Source organism: Cynocephalus volans, chromosome 17, assembly GCF_027409185.1.
Source record: "Cynocephalus volans isolate mCynVol1 chromosome 17, mCynVol1.pri, whole genome shotgun sequence".
NCBI classification, from domain to species: Eukaryota; Metazoa; Chordata; class Mammalia; order Dermoptera; family Cynocephalidae; genus Cynocephalus; species Cynocephalus volans.
In genome coordinates this window covers 13,953,976-13,980,953 of record NC_084476.1, presented here as the reverse complement: position 1 = coordinate 13,980,953, position 26,978 = coordinate 13,953,976, and the positions used below count along the sequence as shown (strand labels likewise).

Below are 26,978 nucleotides of genomic sequence, written 5' to 3'. Positions count from 1 at the left end.
TCCTTGCTATTGCACCAGTGCTCCTTGGAGTGTTATCCCCGTCTAGACTCAACAAGTGCTACCCAGTCCGCTCCCAGTCCTTGCTGCAGTCACACAACTGCTGCGGGTCCAAGCCCCATACCCTGCCCGAGCACAGCCCCAGGTCCTGCTCCCAGCGGGCACACTCCGCGCAGGCGCACCAGCCTGAGGCGGGTTGAAAGCCCAGGTGGGGCTCAGAGGAAAGGAAGCCCCTCCTCGCCGCCCTGTGTTGGACCAATGGGGCCGCTGTTATCATCCCCAGGCCTATGGGACGGGGCAGGAGGCGGGGCGGAGGGCGGAAGAAGGTGCCCTCACGTGAGTAGGGGGCGGGGAGGGCGGGGGCAGGGCGGCTGGGGAGGCCCAGGCGGCGGAGCCTCAGGGACGGCGAACGGCTGGCGGCGGAGGAGGAGACGGCGGGTCGGGTAGGGCCGCGTTTCCTCTCCTCCTCCCACCTCCTACCCACCAACTTTGGGAGATTTTCCGACGGCCCCTACGGGGGGGTCAAGCTGTCTCATCACCCCACGGGGTTGGGCCGTTGGGGCTACGCTCAGCTCCCTCGACGGGCCGAATTGTGAGGGTGGCCGTGATTGGGGGGAGGGGGAGCTGAGACGGAGGGGCGAGGGCGCATGCGCAGGCTGGGACGTTCCGGGAGCCCCTGCCCAAACCGGTTCCCCCTGTCTGGGTGGGTGTCTCTGTTCTGAGTCCTGCGTGTGCGGCCTTCCCTGTGGCCCCCCCAGCGAAGCCGGTTTGTGTGTTGACTTACATGTTTCGGGTTCGGCCCTATTTGGGAATCTGGACGCTGCCTCTGCCTCAGTTTCTCCCTGTTGCCCACTAGGCCTGTATCTGTGATTTAGGTTGGCTTGGGCCTTAGTCTGGCTTCCTGGGCTGCGCCTAATTTGAAAGACTCGTTTTCTTACGGTATCGCTCAGCCACTCGTATTGGACCTTCTGTGTCATGTTCCCCTGCTGTAATTAGTGTCCCTGGAATGCTACTCTTCCCGTCTCCTTGAAGCGTCAGCCCCGAAACCTTATTGCTGTGTCTTCGATTCTCAGCAACGTTCAGGGTTTTATGTGTTGAGCCGAAGGATAACCCTAGACTTCAGGAGTTCGCTGTCCATTGCCTGGTAGTACTTTGGTTCCAACTCTTCTAACATCCAGACGGTTTATCATCTGCGCCTGCTCTTGCAAGAATCTACGTACCTATACTCCAGGATTTTATCCTGGAAGCAAATGTCATAAGAGACTGTTCAGTGTTCCCGCTGCTAATGCTCCGTTAGTTTAAAATCATGTTCCAACTTGAGTTTGAGATGAGTTTTTTTGTTTGTTTTTTGTTAAAAAATGGTTATGGACAGCGTTTCACAATTCATTTGATATTTTCATTCAAATCAACACACTTGTATTCACATATATGTGACTGGAGTAGTAAGTAGTGTGTTTCCAGCTGCTTTGATTTTTAGGAAGAAAAAAAACCAATGGAGGGTGAATGGAGCTGTGTTTGTCACATTAAACTGATGTTTGAAAAGTATTTGGGGACAAAGGTTAGGTCCCAAGGAAGTGCACATCCAATTTCTTTTCTTTTTTTTCTGAAACGAAGGACCTGTTGCCTTAATTCAAGTTTGTATAGGGTGCTATTCAATATACATTGAAAACTTTTAAGTCCTTTATGATCTTCCTTTGTAGACCTCAGTTTGTATTAATAAAATTTGAATCCATGATTAATTTGTATGTGTTAGTAACATTAAAAATTAACATGTAGCTTTAATACAAAGTATTAACTCAAAGTTGAAATATTGCTATGTTGTGGTACACTTCCTTTTCATTGTTTCAGTTTTATAGCTCAGTTTACAGTCAACTTATTGGTGTTAATAAAGTATATATTTGTCTGGAAAGTTAACCTATCAGCTATATGCATTTTGGCTTTTTTGGCATAGTATTTTGTTAGCAGTTTACAAGTGATTAAATAGTAATATAATGTGACTCTGTAAAAAAAAAGTGAAGGCACCTGCTTCCTACCTTTTCTGCTGCATATTAAGAGAAGTGTATTATGCACATTATCTACGTTATCTACGTGAGGGGACATGATTTCCCACTTAATATAACCAAACTTTACAGCCCTCAGTCTTTTAAAGAAGTTTTTTATTCAGTTTGTTTCCTACTTTGAAGGCCTCATCGTTTCCCAGTAATTGTTCTAACAAGTTATCTTTGGGTACAGGTGTCAGAAAACAATTAGTTTAAATCAGTGCTGCTGTTGAATATCTTTATAAAAATACTATTGTGCTAAGGTTCTGACTTTGGCTTCCCATAATGTTATCTTTGTAATTTTCAATATAATCAGATGTTAGATTTCTTTTTTTTTTTTTTTTAAAGATGACCAGTAAGGGGATCTCAACCCTTGGCTTGGTGCTGTCAGCACCATGCTCAGCCAGTGAGCTAACTGGCCATCCCTATATAGGATCCAAACCCGTGGCCTTGGTGTTATCAGCACCACACTCTCCCGAGTGAGCCACGGGCTGGCCCAGATGTTAGACTTCTCAAGCATTTGGAATAAATGAATACAACACTCTTAAATAATGTTTCTTGGAGATAGAACCCAAATATTTTTAAAGTGCTAATTTAACTAATGTACATAAAGCAGAGTTTGGCATGACATTTTGTTGCTTTGTATGTAATTGCCTTGTTTTACTGGTTTTTCATAGTTAGATCCTCAGGAAAGAAAATCCAAGGCTAAGGACTCATAGGCATACCTCAAAAAACAAACAAAAAATCAATATCAATTTAACAGCTCTTTGATTTTTAGCATGAACTGGTTACCTTGGTCACTGCCTCTCCACCCCCAGTTTTGTGTTATCTTGAGATTGTTATTCTTCAGAAAATTTGTAAGTCAAAACAGTAATGGATAGACACTTAAACTTATATTGTAACCGCTCTAGTTGACCCTAATAGCTTTGTATCTCTTCATGTGCAAAGACTGTCTGACCAAATATGGAAGTATGCAAGTTATGAACACGTTAGTTTATAGTGGCCTAGAAGTTTCCCTTCTCTTTCCAAGTCAATCATAATACCCTGAGGTAGTCATCAGTGAGAATTTTCTGAAGATTGTTCTTCTACCAGAATAGTGCTCCGTAAGGCCTAACTTTCCCCAGTAAATCTCTTTCTGATCACTAAAAAGTAAAATAAAGCCCTAAACTTGTCTTTCAGCTCATTCTTGACATTAAGTTGTGTGTATTACCTTGGCCTTAAAACATGAGAAATATGTCTCCCCAATTGAATTGCTGTGCTGCCAGATTTGAAGGTTTGTACCTTTCCAAGAGTGAACGCACAACTAAAGTTACATATTTCCAGTTAAGGTTGCATCAGCATTTGTGTTATAAACTGGTAGTCCTTGGGATCAGTAAGTCTTCACAGCAATAAATTTTTCTCCATTTTTTAAGGTTTATTAACAAATGGGTTTCTGTCGTAACTTTATTATTTTAATATTTATTGAATCATAATTGATTATACATATTTTGAGGGTTCAACGTTGACATATGTTGATCAAATCGATATAACTAGCATATATATGTTACAAATTGTACTTATTCTTTATGCCCCTTGTCCAATCTCTCCCCATCCCCGCCCTCCCCCACCTCTGATAACCCTAGATTTCTTCTCTCCTTCTGAAAGAGTAATGGTTACTCTGTTGATGTGTTACCTAGATGATCTGTCCAATGCTGAGAGGTGTGTTCAGGTCCCGCAGTATTATCATAGAGCAGATGCTTCTTCTGTCACTCTGGAATGGGCTTTGTGGAGACAGACATCCTCTTCTTTTCTTTGGTCTCTGCTGGTGACTCTCCTTGTGTCAATGCACTCCAGTGGCTGGTAGACCATCCTCGTGGTGGTTGTGGCATTTAGCTGCTTTTGCAGCAGCTGTGATTATTGTGGTGGCTGTGGTGGGCCATCCACATGGAGGTGATGTTTATGGCATGTTCCTTACCTAGTTATTGGTGGCAGCAGTGGTGTGCCAGGTTGTGGGAGGGGGGGAGGGGGTCCGGTCCCCTGCTCCATACCTCAGGACCTTGGGCGGGCCCTGTGGCAGCAGTGGTGTGCCTGGTTGGGGGACGAGGGTCCGGTCTCTGTGGTAACCTTAATGTAATGTTATTAACTCAAACTTTAACAGTAACATGACTATTTTTAAACTTTCTCTTTTCTGTTTTCTCTTTATTTATAAATTTTAGGTAATTATAATCAACAACCTATCATTATAATCCTTTTTTCTCTTTTCTGAGGATGATCTTTTGTTTGGTAAAACACAAACTCACAGCATAATCATCAACACAGCAGATAGACTTCTGTGACCAAATGTGTGGGTTTTTTCCCCCACACACCAGGCAAATCAGGGGATACCAGCTGGGTGTCCTCCAATTTAATTGCAACACCATCCACCTTGAGATTGTGTCAGGTCCCATAAGATTGCCCCCTACTTAACCTGGGGTTTGCATCTGCTTCTGACTGATTGGCTATAAATTGGGGTTCCCACCACCCTTTCCTTGGGTTCAATTAGTTTGCTGAGTGGCTCACGGAACTCAGGAGAACATGTTTACTGGTTTATTACAAAGGATATTACAAACAATACAGATGAAGAGGTGCGTAGGGTGAGATATGGGGGAAGGGGTGTGGAGCTTCCATACCCTCCCTAGGTGCACCACTCTCCAGAAACCTCCACATATTCATCTATCCAGAAGCTCCCTGAACCCTGTGCTCTTGAGTTTTAATGGAAGCAATTTCATTACATAGGCATGATTGAAGTATGGACAGCACTGTAGAAATGTGATTGGACAAAAAGGGTGTGATCTAACACTAACAGACTGGATGGGGAAACCCAGCAAGGCCTGTTTGTTCAGATTCTTCTTGGCCTTTCTGTGCAGCATCTCCCAGGTATGTGGTAGGACCCCCCCTGAAATGGGAATCTTACAAAACTACAATCAGACAAAGTAGGGCAGAGAATTTTTTTTACAGCCAGCTCCAAGATAGAAAGCCAGGAACCGTGGATGAAATCCAAAACGTACATATCATAATATTACACTCTTATATCAGTTAAAGAAATTGATATGTAGAATGTTTCTTTGGGAACATATTTTAAATATTGTTAAGAGTAATAACAGACAACATTAAAGGCTAAATTGGTAAGTGTTGGGCATTTGTATAATACTAATGGAAAGAGCCATGAGTTGATTGTTTTAATATTTTTATCATAGAGGTAATATTCTCTCTAGTACCCTGGAAGGTATGCTGACAGACTGATTCTGGCAGTGTGAGGAATATGCCATGTAAACCTCTTTTGCTGTGACACATGATTTTCTATACCTAGACCTCTGATATATCTGCAGAAGAGAAATGGTTATATCCTTATTGTAGTTACCTGTTGAATTCTCCATGAACTCAGAACTCTTGATTTCTGTCTAACCTCAAAAGATAGTATTTATATTATAAATTATCCCCTAGCAGAAAATCTTATTTTTATTGTTTTGTTTTGGGTTTTAAGAAAAGATCTTTTCAGATAGTTTTACAAACATATGTGGAACTAATTAAATATTTGTGAATTTTGTATCTTCTTACATAGTGCCTACTTCAGAGGTATGAAAGTCTCAGTAAATGCTTATTGACTGCCACCCCGTTTGACCCACTTATAAAATGTTCCCCTATTCCTGTAACTATGGACTTTTCATGTAGAACGCACAGAAAGCATGTCTTCTGCCAAAAATTTGTGTTTGCCTGTTGAAAATCAAACGGGAGTCACGGAAAAGAGACACCATATCTACTGCATTTAACAGGCTTTGGTCGTCTATCAGATGATTTACTTACTTGGCATTAAATTCACATAGATTAAGGAGAAGTGAATAATGCAAACATTTCAGATCTAAGTGCAGACAGATGGATGTTCTAAATGGAATAAATTCATTTCATTAATTGTGGATGAGAAGGAACTATATACCAACTAATGTCCTAAAAGGAGGAAAAGTCTTTGGACAACCCTACGTTGGTTAAAAATATTCATATTTTTATCTTTATAAAATGCCGATGTAAATTAAGTTTTAAAAGTCTGTTCAGGGGCCGGCCCGTGGCTCACTCGGTAGAGTGCGGTGCTGATAACACCAAGGCCCTGGGTTCAGTTCCCATATACGGATGGCCGGTTCGCTCACTGGCTGAGTGTGGTGCTGACAACACCAAGTCAAGGGTTAAGATCCCCTTACCGGTCATCTTTTAAAAAAAAATAAAAATAAAAAAAATAAAAGTCTGTTCAGAAAAAGTAAAGACAAGGATGCTTTTTTTTTTAATCTGTAATAGCAAGGTCAGGAATATAATCTGACCTTGTGAAGGAGTAGGACATTAATATTAAGCTAACTTTCCCTGTGTTCCCAGGGCGTAGTTTCTATTGTAGAAAGGCATCTAAATAACTATTTAAATATTTAGTTTCAGAGATATTGTGTTGAAGTGGCATAAAGCCAGCATAGCTAGAGTTCTGGAAAAAACTGAATGCTATTTCCTGAAATATCCACAGGAACATGGGAAAACCATTTACATGGTTTTATTTTTTCAGGTATCAACATCATTGCTCTCCAATAATCAGCACAGAGTTAAATGAATTGTTTTATGTGCATTTTATTCCCTCATCTTACCTCTTACTTCCTCGTCTTACCTCTTACCTCTATAGTGGGGAGTGTATAAATTTGGGGATCAGAAAGGCATGGATATCCCAAATCTTGCACTTACTTAGTATATGACTGAGGGTAAGCTACTTAATCACTCTGAGACTCAGTTTCTTCATTTGTAAAAATAGAGTTACTTTTGTCTACCTCATGGAATTGTACTGGAAAGCATCTGATATTTTTCTTCCCTTTCCTGGATACTCACAGTCACAAATAGTAGGGGTTCAATTCCTTTATTTTTTGTAACTAACGCCAGGACACTGTCCAAGTTAAAAAAAAAAAAAGACCCAGGAGTTCCGCTCGTAGTCTTGTTTTTTTCTGTTATACTAGATGGTTAACTTAAAAAAAAAAAAATCTAATAAACTTGATTACTCAAGAGAAAGTGAAGCAACTGAAAGCATGGGCTCTCTTTTAGGCACTTCATTGTATCAATTTTATGTTTTATCCTAAAGATCCTACAGAGTTGCAGTCAGGCTTTAAAAACTTTTATTTTTATCGAAGGATGAATGGATAAACAAAATGTATACACAAAATGGAATATTACTCAGCCTTAAAAATGAAGGAAGTTCTGACACATGCTGCAACATGGATAATCCTAAGGCATTATACTAAATGAAATAAGCCAGTTACAAAAGGACAAATATTGTACGATTACGCTGCATATAGGAGGTACCTGGAGTAGTCAGATTCAGAGGGAGAGAAAGTAGAACGGTGGTTGCCACAGGCCAGGCGAGGGGAGATTGGGAGTTAGTGTTACTGGGCACACAGTTTCAGCCGGGAGAGATGAAAACGTTCTAGATGTAGATGGTGGTGATGGTCGCACAACACTGTCAATGCGCTTAAAATGTCACAGAACGGAACTCTTGTAAGTGGCTAAAATGGTAACATTGTGTTATGTGTATGTAACTACCATGCAGAAGATTGTAAGCTGTAAAAAAATTTTTTAAAACTCACTTTTGTCTTACAAATTCCTATATTCCCTTATTTTGGGTTTTTTTTTTTTTTTAATTAAAAATTGAAATTTAATTTAAATTGAACTAAAAATCACTTAATACTTTAAAGGAATAAATTGTTACAGGCATCCTAGGTTAAAATTTGCCTGAATGACCTTTAGATAAGCTGGTTTTTCTTGCCTGTAAGTGCAGATAGACTCAAGATGATGGTTTTGTTTTATTTTGGTTTTGGTTTTTAAGCTAAGCTGAAATTAATCAGAAAGCTTAAATTGATATGGTTCTCTTGACTCACTAAAATAATTCAAAGAAACAACCCCCAAATTCAGAGTCAGACTTAAAGATACATCTATTGTTTAGCAATTAGTAGTGGTGTAAAGAAATTTATTTTATAAAGAAGGGATAATGTTCTATTAAGTTTTGTTAGATTTGTCCCACCCTCTCTAGGGATAGGCTGTGAAAAATTCCTGTGAAAACCAGTGCAGGGAAACAAAGTTTAGAGGTAGGGAAGAAAGAAATAAGTTGAGACTAATGTGATTTTTGTAGCTTCTTTGTACCTTGCTTGGTTGATTTTAAAGGGCTGCAAACCCACAGGAATTGGCCTGCTACAGAATCATTGAGACTTGATTCTTTTGCTACTTCCTGTCTTGTTCTTTTTCTGAACAAAGACTAATCTTATCAGATCTAAATTTTAGAAGGTTACAACTGGGATCAGCATAGAGGATGGATTGGAATGGATAGAAAATGGAGATAGGGACGTGGAGGAGGAGAGAGATGCAATCCAGAAAAGGACAGAGGCACCTAGATACCTGGGTTTGAATCAAGTTACACAATTTTCTCTGTGAATTTAAGCGAGTTACTCAACTTACTGCCTAAGTCTCAGTTTGTCACATGAACTTAATACCCATCTGGCAAGGTTAGTGTGCACATTAGTAATCATGTATCATGATTTAGTATCATGTTGGGCACATAATTGGCACTCAAGAACTAATAAGTATTGTTTTCTCTTTAGATTTAGCAAGATCTTAAGCATTCCCCTTAAGATTCCCTAAAGCTGTATTCATTTGCTTACTGACTGAGCAGCAACAATGATGGGGACTGGGAGGGAAGTGACAAGAGTGTTTGGTTCAAAGGGAATCTAAGATATGTTTTGTGACTCGGTGTTTTTTAAGTGTTTCTTGACTGTGACAGTTAGGGATGTGAAGATTCAGTCAGGCACACTCAAGTGTAGTTCTTTTTGAGTCTCTTCATTCTAATCGTCATCCACATCCCTAATCACATGCATGTAGTATAGCATATTTGTCATTTGTCCTCCTCACATTACTTAGTCCCTACTAGTTAAATTCTGATGAGGTATATTCAACCAACCAAGTTTATTGAGCACTACCAGTAAGCAAGGATTTGAAGATAATATGAATAAAACATAGACCCCTAGAAAAGCTGAAAGCTTTTCCTTTAAGAACAGGAACTAGACAAGGATGCCCACTCTCACCACTCCTATTCAACATAGTGTTGGAAGTACTAGCCAGAGCAATCAGAGAAGAGAAGGAAATAAAGGGCATCCAGATTGGAAAAGATGAAGTCAAACTGTCCCTGTTTGCAGATGACATGATCCTATATATCGAACAGCCTAAAACCTCTACAAAAAAACTGCTAGAATTGATAAATGATTTCAGCACAGTAGCAGGATACAAAATCAACACTCAAAAATCAGTAGCATTTCTTTTCTCCAATAGTGAACATGCAGAAAGAGAAATCAAGAAAGCCTGCCCATTTACAATAGCCACCAAAAAAATAAAATACTTAGGAATTGAGTTAACCAAGGAGGTGAAAAATCTCTATAATGAGAACTACAAAACACTGCTGAGAGAAATTAGAGAGGATACAAGAAGATGGAAAGATATCCCATGCTCTTGGATTGGAAGAATCAACATAGTGAAAATGTCCATACTACCCAAAGTCATATACAAAATCAGTGCAATCCCCATCAAAATTCCAAAGACATTTTTCTCAGAAATGGAAAAAACTATCCAGACATTTATATGGAACAATAAAAGACCACGCATAGCCAAAGCAATGCTCAGCAAAAAAAATAAAGCTGGAGGCATAACACTACCTGACTTTAAGCTATACTACAAAGCTATAATAACCAAAACAGTATGGTACTGGCATAAAAACAGACACACTGACCAATGGAATAGAATAGAGAATCCAGAAATCAACCCACACACTTACTGTCAGCTGATCTTTGACAAAGGCATCAAGCCTATTCAGTGGCGAAGGGACTGCCTCTTCAGCAAATGGTGCTGGGACAACTGGATATCCATATGCAGGAGAATGAAACTTGATCCATACCTCTCGCCGTATACTAAAATCAACTCAAAATGGATTAAGGATTTAAATATACACCCTGAAACAATAAAACTTCTTAAAGAAAACATAGGAGAAACACTTCAGGAAATAGGACTGGGCACAGACTTCATGAATACGACCCCAAAAGCACGGGCAACCAAAGGAAAAATAAACAAATGGGATTATATCAAACTAAAAAGCTTCTGCACAGCAAAAGAAACAATTAAAAGAGTTAAAAGACAACCAGCAGAGTGGGAGAAAATATTTGCGAAATGTACATCTGACAAAGGATTAATATCCAGAATATATAAGGAACTCAAACAACTGTACAAGAAGAAAACAAGCAACCCAATTAAAAAATGGGCAAAAGAGCTAAGTAGGCATTTCTCTAAGGAAGATATACAAATGGCCAACAGACATATGAAAAAATGCTCAACATCACTCAGCATCCGGGAAATGCAAATCAAAACCACATTGAGATACCATTTAACCCCAGTTAGGATGGCTAAAATCCAAAAGACTATGAACGATAAATGCTGGCGAGGCTGCGGAGAAAAAGGAACTCTCATACATTGTTGGTGGGACTGCAAAATGGTGCAGCCTCTATGGAAAATGGTATGGAGGTTCCTCAAACAATTGCAGATAGATCTACCATACGACCCAGCTATCCCACTGTTGGGAATATACCCAGAAGAATGGAAATCATCAAATCGAAGGTATACCTGTTTCCCAATGTTCATCGCAGCCCTCTTTACAATAGCCAAGAGTTGGAACCAGCCCAAATGCCCATCATCGGATGAGTGGATACGGAAAATGTGGTACATCTACACAATGGAATACTACTCAGCTATAAAAACGAATGAAATACTGCCATTTGCAACAACATGGATGGACCTTGAGAGAATTATATTAAGTGAAACAAGTCAGGCACAGAAAGAGAAATACCACATGTTCTCACTTATTGGTGGGAGCTAAAAATTAATATATAAATTCACACACACACACACAGACCCACACACACACACACGCACACAAACTGGGGGGGGGGGGGGAAGAAGATATAACAACCACAATTATTTGAAGTTGATATGACAAGCAAACAGAAAGGACATTGTTGGGGGGGAGGGGGGGAGGGAGAAGGGAGGGAGGTTTTGGTGATGGGGAGCAATAATCAGCCACAATGTATATCGACAAAATAAAATTTAAAAAATAAATAAATAAATAAATAAATAAATAAATAAAAAGAAAACAAAAAAAAACATAGACCCCTATCCACAAGTAATTCAGGGGCACTGTGTTTGTGCCCTTTGAATTCCCAGCATTTGGCATGGTGGTTTATACTTAGTAATTGTTTCTGGAATGAATGGATTAATCAGTACAGTCAAGTAGAAAAGAGATGTGACATTTTACTGTGTGGTAAATGCTATAATTTGGTGATAGAACTAAAAAACAAACAAAAAGCCTTAGGGGCCCTAGCAGGAAATGATGAACATTGCAGAAGGGAGAGGTTGAATACTTGATTGTATCACTAGATTGCTGTTGGGGGAGAAAGGCTAACCAGGGAAACAAAGACACATTCCTAGCTTAATATGCAGCCTATGCAAAGGCTTGAAAGTATGAAAATGCATGACATACTTGGTGGGTTGTCTGGTATGTTTTGACAGAAGGAGATAAGACTAGAAGGGTAGATCGGATCTGTATTTTGAAGAACCGAATGATAATAAGGAGTTCAGATTTTATTGTATTTTCAGTCAGTATGATGTAGGAACATTATCCCTACATGCATGTGATTAGGGATATGGATGATAATTAGAGGAGAGGTGGGATATATGCTAAGATCTAACCTTTAGAAATTAACTACGTGGGCTAAATAATGATTAGAGAGAGTCTAGAAAGGAAGAATTGTTGCAGCCAAGTTGAAAGGAAATAAAATACAAGTCAGAGACGTGAGGGATGGCAGAGAAAGGATAGATTTTGGGGTATGTTTTGGATCTAACATTCATTAAATTTCCAAGGGAGAATTAGAAAAGGAGTGAGGAGTCAAGTTTTGCTTTTGGGTTTTTTTTTTTTTTTTTTTTTTATGTTTGTCTTGGATCTATGGTTGTTAATGAGGATAGAAAACCTAGGAGGAAGAAAATACTTGTGTGATGTGAAGGGGTTAAATGGTCTGGTTTTGTTAATTGGTTTTGAGATGACTGTGGGACATATGTAGTAGAGCTATGTATTCTCATAACATTCTTTCCATGTTTTATTATACCAAGCACTATACTGTATTACAAGTACTTGTATACTAATCCATTTTTTCAACCACTGTAAGCCTGTCAAAAGTAAGGAGTATCTTTTATTTCTCACCATAACACTATACCTAGTGCCAAACACATATCGGATATTCAATAGAGTAGAAAAGAAAGAAAACATAACACAAATACCTATGTGGAATTCAAGAGAAAAGATAGGGCTAGAGTATTAATTATCAGCATATAATAGAAAGATAAAACCATGTTCGCTAATGAGATAGCTAGGGACAAGAGGGATAAAGATGGAATTTAAAAAATAGGCAGAAGAAAAGGAACCCAAATGAGGACTAAAAAAAGGTAGCCAGAGCTAGAAAATGGAAACAAAATGGTAAGTGTTTCAGAATAAGGAAATGGCCAGCATTCTCATCTACTTCTGCAGGTAGAAGAAAGATGAGAAATGAAAGAATTCTTGGGGTTTGATTTAGTGTTACTTGATGGTTTTTAAAAGAGGAGGTTCAGTGAATGTTGGCAAGAAGTAGGGGAGTCGGATTTTTGAGAGGGACTGTTTAGTGGGTGGGGAGTTCCACTGAAGTGGTAGAGGTGGAAGCAATTAATACTCCTCCTTCAGGCAGAAAGTTTCAAGAAAACTAAGGAAATAAAGGTGAACCAAGTTATGGGCTAGTGGCTAAGCACTGGCATGTTTTGTCTGTCTCAAGTGTGTCGAGTTCAATTATGAGTATCACCCACACCTCTTTTATTAAGCTGGCAGGTCACTAGAAGGCAGTTATTTTGTAGGGTTTTTTTGGCCTCTACTAATTACACATTAGCAAATCTGTGCTACTGCATGTTTACTGTGTATGTTGCTGCTCAGAATGATGTTAATAACCAGAAACAATACAAATATCTGATAGTACTCTGTCCAAAAATAAATAAATAAATAGTTCAGGTTTTAAAAATGTAAACATTGATTATCCAGGAGCTGACTGCTTTTGAAAGGCTGTCAAAAGAGCCTTTATCATGGCCAGTTCTTTCCATTTCGTTCTCCATTAGTTGGGTCTAGAGTGTTTAAGAGGAGATTGAGAATGAATATGAATCTTTTTTTTTTTTTTTTTTGTCTTTTTTGTGACCGGCCGCACCGCGCTCAGCCAGTGAGCACACCGGCCATCCCTATATAGGATCCGAACCCGCGAACCTGCGGTGGGAGCACTGCCACGCTCCCAGCGCCGCACTCTCCTGAGCGCGCCATGGGGTCAGCCCTGAATATGAATCTTTTATTCAGCAATATTGACGTGCATTTTTTGCTGTGGTCTTTGCAAAAGTGCATAGTTGAGCCTAAAATTGTCACCATGGCACAGAGCAGTAATTTGGGCCAAAAGTTCATCAAAGAGATGTAGAGAAGTAAGCATCTTTGAACTTGCACTCACCAACCTGGCTCTATTGGTAAATGGACACGTTACAAGGGTCTAGGCTTATCACTTCTGTAAAAGGAGGAGGCAAACTAGGAGTGCCTGCCAAATTCCAGGGTATTCATGTGAATATTACCTTATTTAAAGATACTTACTCTATTTTATAGAAATGAGATTAAAAAAAAAAAAATGTGTACCCTTTATTCCTATGTATTTTACAATGAAAAGGCATTTTTATTCAAAGTATTCCTTTGCGTTTATTTAGGTATAAACAAATGAGCATGTGAAATTAGGAAAGCAGTATATTTTTGCCCCAATAATGTGTTTCCTAAATTGGATTATTTAAATCAGTTAATATGTACTAAACTTTTTAAAATTAGAAGTTAGTTTTTGAAAAGCTATAAATATTGGGTGCTTATAATGTTTTGTTAAATGCTTTACATATATGAGGGTACTTCAAAAAGTTCACGGAAAGATTCATATTGTCTTTTAATTCTATTTTTCCATGAGCTTTTCAAAGTACCCTCCTATAGTCCTTAGTAATTTTTACAATAGTTGTATGAGATAGATAATAAAACATTTTCTCTTACTGAGGTTCAGTGTGTCCATGCTCATGCTATTATTAAGTAGTAGAATCAGTATTTTAACTTGGGTTTATCCTGACTCCTAACTGTGTGCTTCACCATCACAAAAATGACTGCTATTCTTACTGTCAGTTTACGAAAGGTGGTCTTACTTTTTCATTGGTTGGCTCTTGTTCTTTTCTGTCTTCAGTTGACATTTATCCTACTTAGGTTTGGGTACCTACTATGTGACAGGCATTGTTCCAGGTGCTAGGGATACAGCAGTTAATGAAACACAAAAATCCTGCCCTCATGGAGCTTAGGTTACATGATATTTACAAACAAATGACTAAAATTTAAAGTATATCAAACGGTCATAGTTGCTATGGAGAAAGGTTGAAAGGGGAATGGCAGTGCAGGGTGTTTGAGGGAGTATCTTAGTCTATTTCTGTTGCTGTAACAGAATACCACAGACTAGGTAACTTATACAGAAAAGTAATTTATTTCTTGCAGTTCTGGAGGCTGGGAAGTCCAAGGTCGAGGGGCTGCATCTGGTGAGGGTCTTAACATGGTGGAGAGTGTCACATTGTGAGAGGGCAAGAGCATGCCAGCTCAGGTCACTCACTCTTCCTCTTCTTGTAAAGCCCCATCATGGATGCTCCACCCTGATGACCCTGTCTAATTCTAATTATCTCCCAAGGACCCATCTTCCAAATGCCATCAAGATGTGGATTTGGGGATTAAGTTTCCAACACATGGAATTTGGGGGGCACATTTAAATCATAGCATGGAGAAAGTTTGTACTTTATGGTCGGTGGGAATTAGATTTATAGTCTGAAGGATAAAGAATTAAAGTAGAGGGCTTCTTGTAGTAACTACTGTAAGTAGGGATCAAAAACAAAACAAAATTACTCCTTATTACTCTCAAGACAGAGGTTGTGAATCTCGAGAATATTGCCAGAGATGCACCAAATTCTGGGGCACCTCTTCATTGGGGAGGCCAGGGAAGGTGTGGTCTTATCCAGAACTTATGGAACTCTTGAACTCCCTGTTCACTTCTGTCCATGGAGGCCTGAAAAGAGTAGTCTTATTGAATGATTTTCCCTGTGCTGAGTATTTCAATAAACCTCATTCCCGCTGAGTGATTCAGTTATTTTCAGTTGCCAAAACAAACAGTAAAGTATCTTATGAAGTGTATTTTCCTGTCACCTCCTCAAAGAAAATAGGTGAACTTTGAGCCCGCTAAGTCATCTAAGTTCTGTAGTGTAAATATCGAAAAACATTGTGTGTGAGTCCAGAGTATTATACAAAGTTATAAGTGTCTCTGAGATCATAGCTTTAGACAATTTTCCTACTGTTAATCACATTTTAAAAGGTGGATAAACGACCTAATTGATTGAGTATGAAAATCTCAATTTATGCAATACTGAGTGTTTGGGGACAAGGCCTAAATTTGTCGCCTTAGAAAGGCATCATAATCTAATGGGAAGAGCACAGCCTTTGGAGTCACAGATTACTAGGCTCAATTTTTGGCTTTTTCTCTAACTGGTTACATCACGTTGAACAAGTCACATCATCTTTCTAAGCTTTAATTTCCTCATCTGTGAAATAGAGATGTGACAATTGCAATAAGAGGCACTCACCATCAAATTATAAAACATAATAGGTATTATAAAGAAATCAAATGTAAAATGCTATGGAATACATACAGAATAAAGGAAGTAATTCATTTGACTCTGAGGTGAGAATGGGCAAGTGCACTGAAAAGGCTACTAAGAGAAGGAGTTTTAGATCATGAATGATGAGTTGGAGTTGATCAAGTACAGTAGCAAGGAAACCACTCTAGGAAAAGGATCCTATAAGGACAAATATCTGGAGGTATTCAAGTATACAAGTATATCCTTAGCAAAGGTCTAAGTTAGCACCTCACACAACATGTTCCCATAGTTTTCATTACCCTAAATCAACCCGTTAACCTGAATGATTTGCCTCTGTTCTCTACTAAACTATAAACTCCTTTGGGCAAGGATCTAATTTATTTGTTTACCGTAGCTTGCCTTTATACACTAGATAGTCAATGAGTATTCATGGAATGGAGAAATTAAAACCTTTTTTTACTTTTTCGAAAGTATATTTTGAAGTATTTTTTGAATGCCACACTGTATTTAGATTTGGTCCTATAAAATGTAGACCTATGAGAGCCTTTAAGCAGGGGAATTAGCTTAAACAAAAAGCAGCAGAGTCCAGGATGCTCGCCTTAGCTGTGCTATTAACTACTTACATGACCTTACCTTTCCTCTTGAGGTTGCCATTTCCTTATCTGTTTAACAGTGTACTGATGATTTTTAAGTTTTCTTCCAACTATAATTGCGTAACTCCTGTTGCTAGGTGTTTATCTGTATGTAGGTCTTTGAGAGGAAAATAGTGCTTGGCACATGGTGTATGCTGTATAAATATATATTCAATTAAAAATCCAAAGCATAAATCAGGACTTTTAAACTAGAGACACTAAATGGACTTCAGAACCTTATAACTTTGAGGTACAAGGTGAACATAGAGTTGCTACTTTTGTTAATACCAAGACTCTTTGAGTCTAATGTTGTATTCTGTTGGTGTTTTGACAACTGAATGGAAACATTGCCACAAAATTCTTAGAACCAGGTTTTAAAATAGTAGATAAGTTTGAGTTTTATTCCAGCAGTCAATAAATAATTGAATGGCTTTTCATAAGTGACGTGTCTTTCTACTTTTTGCTAGGAATTTTTGGCATGGGACTCATATGAGGTAATGTTCATATTGAGTGGTGTTCTAAGAAATTGTGGTGTGGGAAGATTGAGTTTTTAATGGATTTCTGATATCTTGCTATGTAAGGTATATCCCCAGCTCTAGAGTTTATGCTTGCCCTGCCTTGAATTTATCTCTTGGGTGTTAATATGAAATTTTGTTTGTTAAAGCCACATTAGTATTTTAAATTTAAGTATCAGTAATGCTAGAAAAACCTGTTATTTTGCTTTCAGCATAACCAAGTGCTTTCACTTTCATTTTTGTGTGCAAATTTACAAATCGAAGGATAGAAAACAAAAGTTTAGTACTTCGTTATATTAGGAGGCCAAGACTAGAGTTGCAATATATGCTAAGCAAATCACCATAGATAGGCAGGGTTATTTTGGAGGGAATATGTTTTATTTATTTAATTTTTTTGAAGTCTGAAATATCTTGGCCCTATATAGCATAAAATTCTCTCATTATCTGGAATAAAAGCCCTAAACTGTAAATAGTGAAAGTCTTGGGAAATATTTTGGAAGTGTTTTTTTTTAAGTATTTTCCATATATGTTTTGTAAGAATTAGAGCATAGTTGAATATCTGGCAGACGTTCTATATGAGTATCTTTATGGTTTTTGTTTTTCAGGCATTTAAAAAATATTAATCATTCATGAGTTGAGACTCATTCTTGAGTTATGGATGACAAGGCTTCAGTTGGAAAAATCAGTGTCTCCTCAGACTCAGTATCTACTCTTAATAGCGAAGATTTTGTCTTGGTTTCCAGGCAAGGAGATGAGACACCATCTACAAATAATGGAAGTGATGATGAGAAAACAGGACTTAAGGTAAAACTTCATAACCTAAGTTAATTTTGCTTAGCCTTGCTAAGCCTATTAGAAAACTTGGCCTTATCAAGAAAGGGATATGGGGGGGAAAGTGAGAACATGGAAATAATGTACTTCTTTTTTTTTTTTTTTTTTTTTTTACATTAAAGAGTTTTGTTTATACTTAGTGACAAATTTATTTTTGACTAAGAATTTTCACTTTGATTACTTTTTGCTAAATAGTCCAGTAGCTCTAACTGTCAAAACTAGTAATTATAGTATAAACATTTCTCACTTTAGTATTCACTTTCCCATTGAATTAGAGGTCCTTGTTTCTTTTGGACCTGGTGTATGTAGTATAAGGGTACTGGCATGTCAGCAGTGCTATTTGTAAAAATAAGTTTTAGGATTATTGAAATGGAACTTTAAATACCTGGCCTCTAGCCACTTCTGTTTGTCATCCTATTCTCAGCCAAATAAACAACTATTACTTCTTTTCCCATACTCTGTTATTGTTCTGCTCTTTATCGATATAAATAAAAGTAGATTATCTGTTAAAGTTGTTACTTAAAATATAGGTAATTTAAAAAATATAACAATTCCTGTTTACATCCATTAATTCAACAGATGTTTATTGAGTAATAACTGTGATAGGTACTGTGGACACAGTGGTGGACAGCACAGGCAAAGCCCCTCCCCTTCTAGAGCTTTTACTCTATTCTGGAAAACAGGCTCTGAGCAAGTAAGAAAATAAATATATTGTGTAAATTTAGGTGCTGTGAAGAAAAACAAAGTGGGATATGGGGATAAAGAGTGAATGAAATTATGATTGTTCCTTGACCTTCAAAAATTTTTGTTAAAATTTTGAAAACTCTTACTCTCCTAAATATATGGAGGAATAAGTAAAAAACAGTAAAACTAGAAAAATAAAAAGTGAATGGCAGGTACCATTTTAGAGAAGGTCTTGAGGTGACATTTGAGGTGATAGCCTAATGTAATAGGAAGAAAGATAAACAAAACAATAGCAGAATATACATACTTCTCAAGTGCACCTAAAATATTATTCTAACCACAAGGGACAGAAACTAGCAATCAGTAACAGAAGTAAAACTGTAAATTCACAAATATGGGGAAATTAAACAACATATTTCTAAATAAGTCAAAAAAAGAAATAAACAAAGGAAATTAGAAAATACTTTGTGATGAATGAAAACTGAAGATACAATATGCTAAAACTTACGGGATATAGCTTAAGGAGTGCTTATAGGGAAATTTGTAGCTATAGATTTGTAGCCTGTGTTAAGAAAGAAGAAGTCAGCAGTATAGGTGGACTCTATTCATTCATCAGTAATCGGTTCTCTATCCTGTTTTTTTCAGAGACCTTTTAAAATCTCTCAACTACTGATGGTTCTTTTTTTGTGTTTGACATAGCTTTGAGTTTTTTATTTCTTCACTGTATTTTTAATGTAGTATCAAATGGGAGAAGACATCAATATGTATTTTCTTCTTGCTGTCTTGGACCGTATGACTCTTCTTTATTTATTTTATTGAAGATCCCTGGTTACTCCATCTACTTTTTTGAATATTCTTATTGGACACTGCAGAAATCCATAGACATATGGGTTGAAGTGTATCTCCCTCTTTCCCCCCCCCAAAAAAAGGTATGTTGAAGCCTAACCCCCTATTCTAACCTTAGAATATAACCTTATTTGGAAGTAGGGTTGTTGGAGGTGTAATTAGTTAAGTTAAAATCATACTGGAGTAGGGTAGTCACTTAATCCACTATGACTGGTGTCCTTATAAGAAGACAGTCATGTGAAGACACAGAGAGATGCACAGGGAGAATGCCAGGTGATAATGAAGACAGAGATTGGAGTTATGTAGCTGTAAGCCAAGGAATGCCAAGATTACCTGAACACCACCAGAAGCTAGGAAGAGATAAGGAAGTATTCTCTCCTACAAATTTCAGAGAGAGTATGATTCTGACAACATCCTGATCTGGTACTTAGCCTCTAGAATGTGAGACAAATTTCTGTTGTTTTAAGCAAAAAAAAAAAAAAAAAAAAGAAGAAGAAAGACTCTAAAATCATTAACCTAAACTTCCACCTTAAGACACTAGTAAAAGAAGGACACATTAAACCTAAAAAAGTCAGAAGATTGGAGATAAAGATCAGAGCAGAAATTAACAAAATAGTAAATAGAAAAATACAGAAAATCAGTGAAACCAAAAGTTGGTTCTTTGAAAAGATCAACAAAATTGACAAACCTTTAACTGGATTGACCAAGAAAAAAATAGAGGACACAAATTACTAGAATCAGAAATGAAAGGGGACATTACTACTGACCTTACATAATAAAAAGAATTATAAAGAAGTATTACAAACAGTTGTATGTCGATAAATTAGATAATGAAATGTATAAATTTCTAGAAAGCACTAACAATTGATACAATAGTCTGAGTAGACCTATAACAAATGAAGAGATTCATATCCATTCTTCATAAACTCTCCCCAAAAGTAGAGAATACTTCTGTTCATTCTATGAGGACATTATTACCCTAATAGCAAAATGAGACAAAGACATCACAAGGAAACCACACACCCAATATCTTTTATGAATGTGGACACAAAAATCCTTGACAAAATGCTAGCAAACTGAATTCAGCTGGTGTATAAATATGAAAAGGATGACATACCATGACCAAGTGGAATTTATCCCAGGAATGTAAGGTTGGTTTAACATCAGAAAATCTATTAGTTATTATACCATAGCAATAGAATAAACAAAAATTACATGTTCATCTCAATAGATGCAGAAAAGCCTTTGAAAAAATCCAACACCTTTTCATGAAAAAACGAAACAAACAGAAAAACTCAAACTAGAAGTAGAGTGGATCTTCTCAACCTAATAAAAGGATCTACAGAAACCTCACAGCTAATACTTGATGGTGAAAGAGTGGATTCTTTTTCCCTGTAAGTTCAGGAACAAGGCAAGGATGTCTGCACTTACCACCTCTGTTCAACATTGTACTGGAGGTTATAGCCAGGGCAGTTAGGATGAAAAAGAAATAAAAGTCATCCTGATTGGAAAGGAAGAAGTAAAAGCTAACTCTATTTGCAGATAACTTGATCTTGTATATGGAAAATCCTAAGGAATCCACTTGAGAAATTTTTAGAATTAATAAACAAGTTCAACATGATTGCAAGATACAAGATCAATATACAAAAAATCATTTGAATTTCTATACCCTTGCAATGAACATCATAAATTACAATAAGAAGACTATTCTGTTTTTTAAAAAGCATTGAAAAGAATAAAAATTCTTAGGAATTAATTTAACAAAGTGCAATTTGTACTCTGAAAACTGCAAAACATTGTCGAAAGAAAGAAGATCTAAGTAAATGGAAAGATATCCAGAGACTTAATATTGTTAAAATGGCAATACTCCCCAAATTGATCTACACATTCAGTGCAGTCCTTATCAGAATCGCAGATAACATCTGTGAAGGAGTTGACAAGCTGATTCTAAAATGCATATGAGATTGCAAGGAACCATGAATAGCCAAAATAATCTTGAAAATGAAGAGCAAATTTTGACAGCTCACACTTCACAATTTCAATACTTACTACAAAGCCATGGTAATCGAGACAGTGTGATACTAGTATAAGGACAGACATGTAGATCACTGGAATAGATTTGGGAATCCAGAAATAAAACCATGTGTCTGTGGTCAGCTAATTTAGGCAAGGATACCAAGACCAAACAATGGGGAAAGCATAGTTTTTTTTAACGAATGGTGCCAGGACAACTGGATAGCCACATGCCAAAGAATGAAGCTGGACCCTTACCTCACACCATTTCTAAAAGTTAGCTCAAAATGATTAAAGAACTAAGTGAAAGAGCTAAAACTATACAACTCTTAGAAGAAAACATAGGGGCAAATCTTCATGACCTCGGATTTGGCAGTGGATTTTTAGATATCACATCAAAAGCACAAGCAACAGAGGAAAAAAATTGATAAACTAGACATTAAAATATTTTGTATTTCAAAAGATACTATCAAGAAACTAAAAAAAAACAACCCCCAGAATGGAAGAAAGTATTCATAAATCATGTACTTAATAGAGTACTTGTATCTAGGATATATAAAAAACTAAACCTAAGTGTCCATGAACTGCAGAATGAATAAACAACGCGGTAAAAAAATGGAGTATTATTCTCCATAAAAAGGAATGAGATACTGGTACATACTACAACAGGTGAACCTTGAGGACATTATGCTGAGTGACATGCCAGTCACAAAAGACCACAAATCATAATTGTATTAGTATGAAATATTCAGAGTAGGTAAATCTTTAGAGACAGAAAATAGATTAGTGGTTGCTTATGGCTGGAGGATATTGGGAGAACAGGGAGGTGATATGTATGGAGTTTGTTTTTGAGGTAATGAAAATGTTTTAAAATTGACTTCAGTAGGGATTGCATGTAACTGTGAATATACTTAAATTCATTAAACATATTTTAAATGGATGAATTTTATGCGAATTATATCTCAATAAATCCTTTAAAAACAAAACAAAACAAAACAAACCCCAGCTCCCTGGCTGCTCTGTGGACAAGAGTGGTGGCGAGGAGAGCAGTGGTAAATGTGTTCTGATTTAGAATATGTTTTGAAGGTAGAGCTGATTGGTATTAATGATTCATGTGGATAAATTAGATGTGTGGACTATGAGGCAAAGAGAGAAGTAGACAATTCCTAGATTTTTGGCCTGAGCTATTTAGGCTATTGGTAGTGTTGTTTACTGAGATGGGAAGGAGGAAGGGAAGACCAGGATTGGGGTGGGGGGACATACTAAATTTGAGATGACTATTAGATGTTCATTTGGAGATGGTCAGGTACTTAGTTGAATGTATGAGTCTAATGGTCAGGAGAAGTTGTGGCTGGCATCAGCAATATACAGATGTTATTCAAAGCCATGAGATTAGACGAGCTCACCCGTACAGTGAGTGTAGATACTGAAGAGATGAGTGATAAGAGTTGGTTCTTGAAGTACTCCAACATTTAGAGATTGAGATGAAGAGAAACCAGCAAGGAAGACTGTGAAGAAATAACTAGTGATTTATAAGGAAAACTAGGGGAGTAGACTGCCATGGAAGACAGGTTCAAGCAAGCAGGAATAATCAGCTATTTCCTTTCTTTCTTTCTTTCTTTCTTTTTTTTTTTTTTAATTTTATTTTGTCGATATACATTGTAGCTGATTATTGCTCCTGTTTTTTTTTTTTTTAAAGATGACTGGTAAGGGAATCTTAACCCTTGACTTGGTGTTGTCAGCACCACACTCTCCCAAGTGAGCTAACCAGCCATCTTTATATAGGGATCCAAACCTGTGGCCTCGGTGTTATCAGCACCACACTCTCCCAAGTGAGCCACGGGCTGGCCCTATAATCAGCTATTTTTGATTCTGCTAAGAGGTTGGTTTAGGTGATGACTGGAAAATGACAAGATGGAGGCCCTGGTGACCCTCAAAAGAGTTTTTTGTTGTTGTTTTTTGTTTTCAAGAGAGATTGGAGCATAGGCAGGGTTAGTGTAGGGTTGGCAGTAAATGGAAGGTGAGAAAAAGTGGCAATAAATATAGATAACTGTTTCAAGGACATTTGCTGTAAAAGGGGGTCAGAAAAATTGAGTGGTACCTGAAGGGGATATGGATTCCAGGGATGGATTTCAGGATATTTATGTATTGATAGGAACTACTCAGTAAAGAGGGCATATTACTAGTACAAAAAGAGCAAAACCTTTGATTAGGGAGAAGGGCTTCCTGTGCATAAGTGGAAGAATTAGCGTAGGAATAGTTTCTGTAGTAAGAAGGAAGACAGCGGTACAGATACAAATAAATCAATCTTCTCTCCTTTTGGATTTCTTCCATTTGAAAATTTTCTTGTAAACTTTTGAAGTACTGTTTGACCTATATTTCCTGTTTCTAATTTCATTCCTGTTTCTCATTTTTACAGTACATGAGAAGGAACCTCAGGGCTTCTCCAGAGGACTTTTTTCTTGCTGTCTCAATTATCTTATTTACCAGAAAGAGATACTTTTATTTTGTATACAAGGAAATTGAGGAACAATTATTAATTTGAAATAATTCAAATTCAAATAGTAACTTAAGAATAATTTTAAAATAAATGAAAATTTTAGAATAACTTTAAAATAATAAAACACGAAAGATTTGTAGAGAATTTTCTTTTTTTGCCGGTTGGCCTTTACAGGGATCTAAACCCTTGACCTTGGTGTTATCAGCACCATGCTCTAACCAAGTGAGGTAACTGGCCAGCCCTAGGATTTGTAGTGTATCTTATCTAGATTTCTAACAATTTTGTTTTCCATTTCAATGTGGTACAAGATGAAATTTAATAAATTCCACGGACTTCAGGGTTTTTTCTTTATTTCTGTGGTTATGCTAAAATTTATGCTTGGGACATACACAGTGAAAGTAAAACAATGCTTTGGATTTAGAAAACACATTTTAAAAAGTTTGTCCCTTCTAACCCAAAGGTCCCAATTGAGTGTTTTGTTGAAAGTTCAGTTTACAGCTAGTAATCTACCATTGCTGTGTTAGGGACTGGGGGTAAGAACTCTCACTTTTGGAAATATGACCTAAAAAGCCTAAAAATGTCCCAGTATAAAATAATTAGGAATGTTGAATAAAATATAATAAAGACCCTTCTAGTTGTATAGCTGTATTATTCACAAGAAAGTAATGAAAATATCCAATGAACAGAAACAAAGAGGGAACTGAGAGCTGGAACTACCCGTGTGAGCTAACATTAGGGCTGCACTGGGGAATTTGCTGTTCTTTATAAACAAGGTGCTTGGCTTTTGATAGCTAAATTGGGCAAGAGGTAAGGCCTCAAGTTTAAGAGAGAGAGGTGTTGGAACTGAGACCTTCTCATAAAGTGTCCTCAGGAACTACATTCTAACTGAAAGGATAGAGAGAGAAATCTGCCTATAGTCATAGGAAGAAAAGGAAGCTTATATATCTTAGCTTGGACACTGGTGTGGAGGGAAATATTTTTGAGAATTTATACCCATGGCCTTGCAGTTTGAATTTTCACTACCTGCATATTCTTGGATTGGTAATACTCTTTGGGCACCTAACAGAAACAATTGCAGAACTACTCTGGAGGAACATATTTGCTTTTTAAGTTACGTGGTATTCCCACAGATAAAGAAGAGTACACAATCCAAAATTTACAAACATATACAAAAGGACAATTTACTATGAGCAAGTCAGCAAACCCCAGTGGGATCGGATCCCACCAGAACTTGCGCGTTAGAATGATGAGGTATAATTTTTAAGATAATATAATAAAAATAATTAAAGACTTAAAGAAGAATTTGAAAACATTAGAAAAGAATTATCAAAAAAATTTTAAAGATTAAGGAAACTAAAAACAGAATTTCTACAAATGAATTTTAGAGCCAATAGAATTAAAAGTGCAGTAGATGTGTTAAACAGCAAATTAGACATGGCTGAAGAAAGAATTAGGTACCCAGAAAATGGAGTTGAGGGAATTATCCAGAAGATAGCATTGAAAGATAAAATATGAAAGAGCAATTAAGAGACATGGCCATTAAATGAAAAGGACCAACATACACCAAAGTGTTCCACAGGAAGAGAATGGGGAAGGGAATACTTGAGATAATAGTTGAATATTTTCCAGAAGTGACAAAAGACATAGCTTCAAAGGACAAAGTGAGTCCCAAGCAGAATGATAGCAGAACTGGAGAACATCACAGCCAGTGAGAAGATATGAAAAGGCCAAATGAAAATAGAGGTGAATTCAACATGGTACCTGTCCTCAAGATGTTTATAACTTAGGGTATATTATAGTTATTAAATGTCTTATTATGGTTATTTGCTTTGTAACAAATTACCTCAAAACTCAGTGACTTAAAACAATTTATTTCTAATGATTTTGTGGATTTGACTAGGTGGTTTTGCTAATCTTGCTTGTGCTCATGCAACTTGATTCATCTGGTGGGTTGGGTGGGGCCTGGGCTTGACTGGGATGGCTGGGTCTCCTTCTCTATGTGGTCTTTCATTTTAGGCTTCTTTACAGCATGGTGGTCTAAGGACAGGAGTAGAGGCTTAAGGTCTAGGCTTAGAAATTGCACTGTTTCACTTCTACCATGTTATGTTGTTCAAAGCAAGTCACAAGGCCAGTCCAGATTCAAGGGTTTGGGGCAATAGGCTATACCTCTTGATGGAAGAACTATAGAAATTTTGTGGCCATATTTAATTTTCACCATCAGTGTAGTTAGATGAATGCAGTGGTACACATGAACAAAGGGTGCTATAGAACAGAGAAGATGGAAACCTAACTCAGCTTGGGGGAAGAGTCAGGGAATGCTTCTTGGAGTGGGTAATGCTTTCGTTGTATGCCCTTTAAAGAAAAGTGTTATGTGACTGGTTTAGTTACGGAAAACACAGGCATTCTACAAATGCCTTTTATAGAATGGTCTTTTATTCAGCAAGCAAAGTTACTTTATGATGAACTCAGTTTAATTAATGGGGTCAGAGTAGTGGTAGCAGAGACATATGTCTCTGCTAAATATGTCATCATGATAAAATTCATCAAGTGCCAGAATACAGGTATGAGCAGAATTGTGTGAGAACATAATTGTTGCCCGAAGAAGAAAAGTTTCATAGAGCAGGTAGCAGTTGAGCAAAGCCTTGAAGAATTATTAAGAATTTCTCATGCAAGGAAGTGGGTCTGTGGCGTGTGGGAAGATCTAGAAAGGGTGTGGAATCAGGACCACTGCATACAGTGTAGTTGATTATGTTTGCTTTTCTTTTTCTCCCAAAATACAAATAGCCTCTGTCATTTGTTTTAGTTATAAAAGTAATGTGTGCTTGATGTAGAAAATCAGACAGTTAGTAAGTAAAACCCAGCCATAATCCCATTATTTAGTGAAATAACCATAAATATTTTGGGTCTTTCTTGAGTTGACTTTTCCTGATGAATTCACAAGCTTCTGTTCCTCCCCTTCCTCTTTTTATTTTAAATTAATGCTAGTAATTCCTAATGGTAACTTTAGATTGTTTCTTTGGTCTTTCCTTCATAAAGAGATGGATAATCAGAATAGGTACAATTTACAAAGTGAAGCACAAATTTAGTA

The 26,978-nt window shown here is 37.3% G+C and overlaps 1 protein-coding gene across 3 annotated transcripts in view; it reads left to right on the top strand.

Moving 5' to 3' along the window:
• The first annotated feature begins 370 nt into the window (after window positions 1-370).
• The window catches only part of RABGAP1 (RAB GTPase activating protein 1), a 141,754-nt gene continuing 115,146 nt past the window's right edge, over window positions 371-26,978 (top strand). For 2 of the 3 annotated variants that reach the window (XM_063081806.1, XM_063081807.1), the window contains exons 1-2: window positions 371-440; window positions 17,622-17,820. In XM_063081806.1, coding sequence (XP_062937876.1) covers window positions 17,671-17,820 — 150 coding nt within the window. In that variant the 5' untranslated portion in view covers window positions 371-440; window positions 17,622-17,670. The remainder of the gene's footprint in view (window positions 441-17,621; window positions 17,821-26,978) is intronic. The other variant, XM_063081808.1, reaches the window with a different exon arrangement.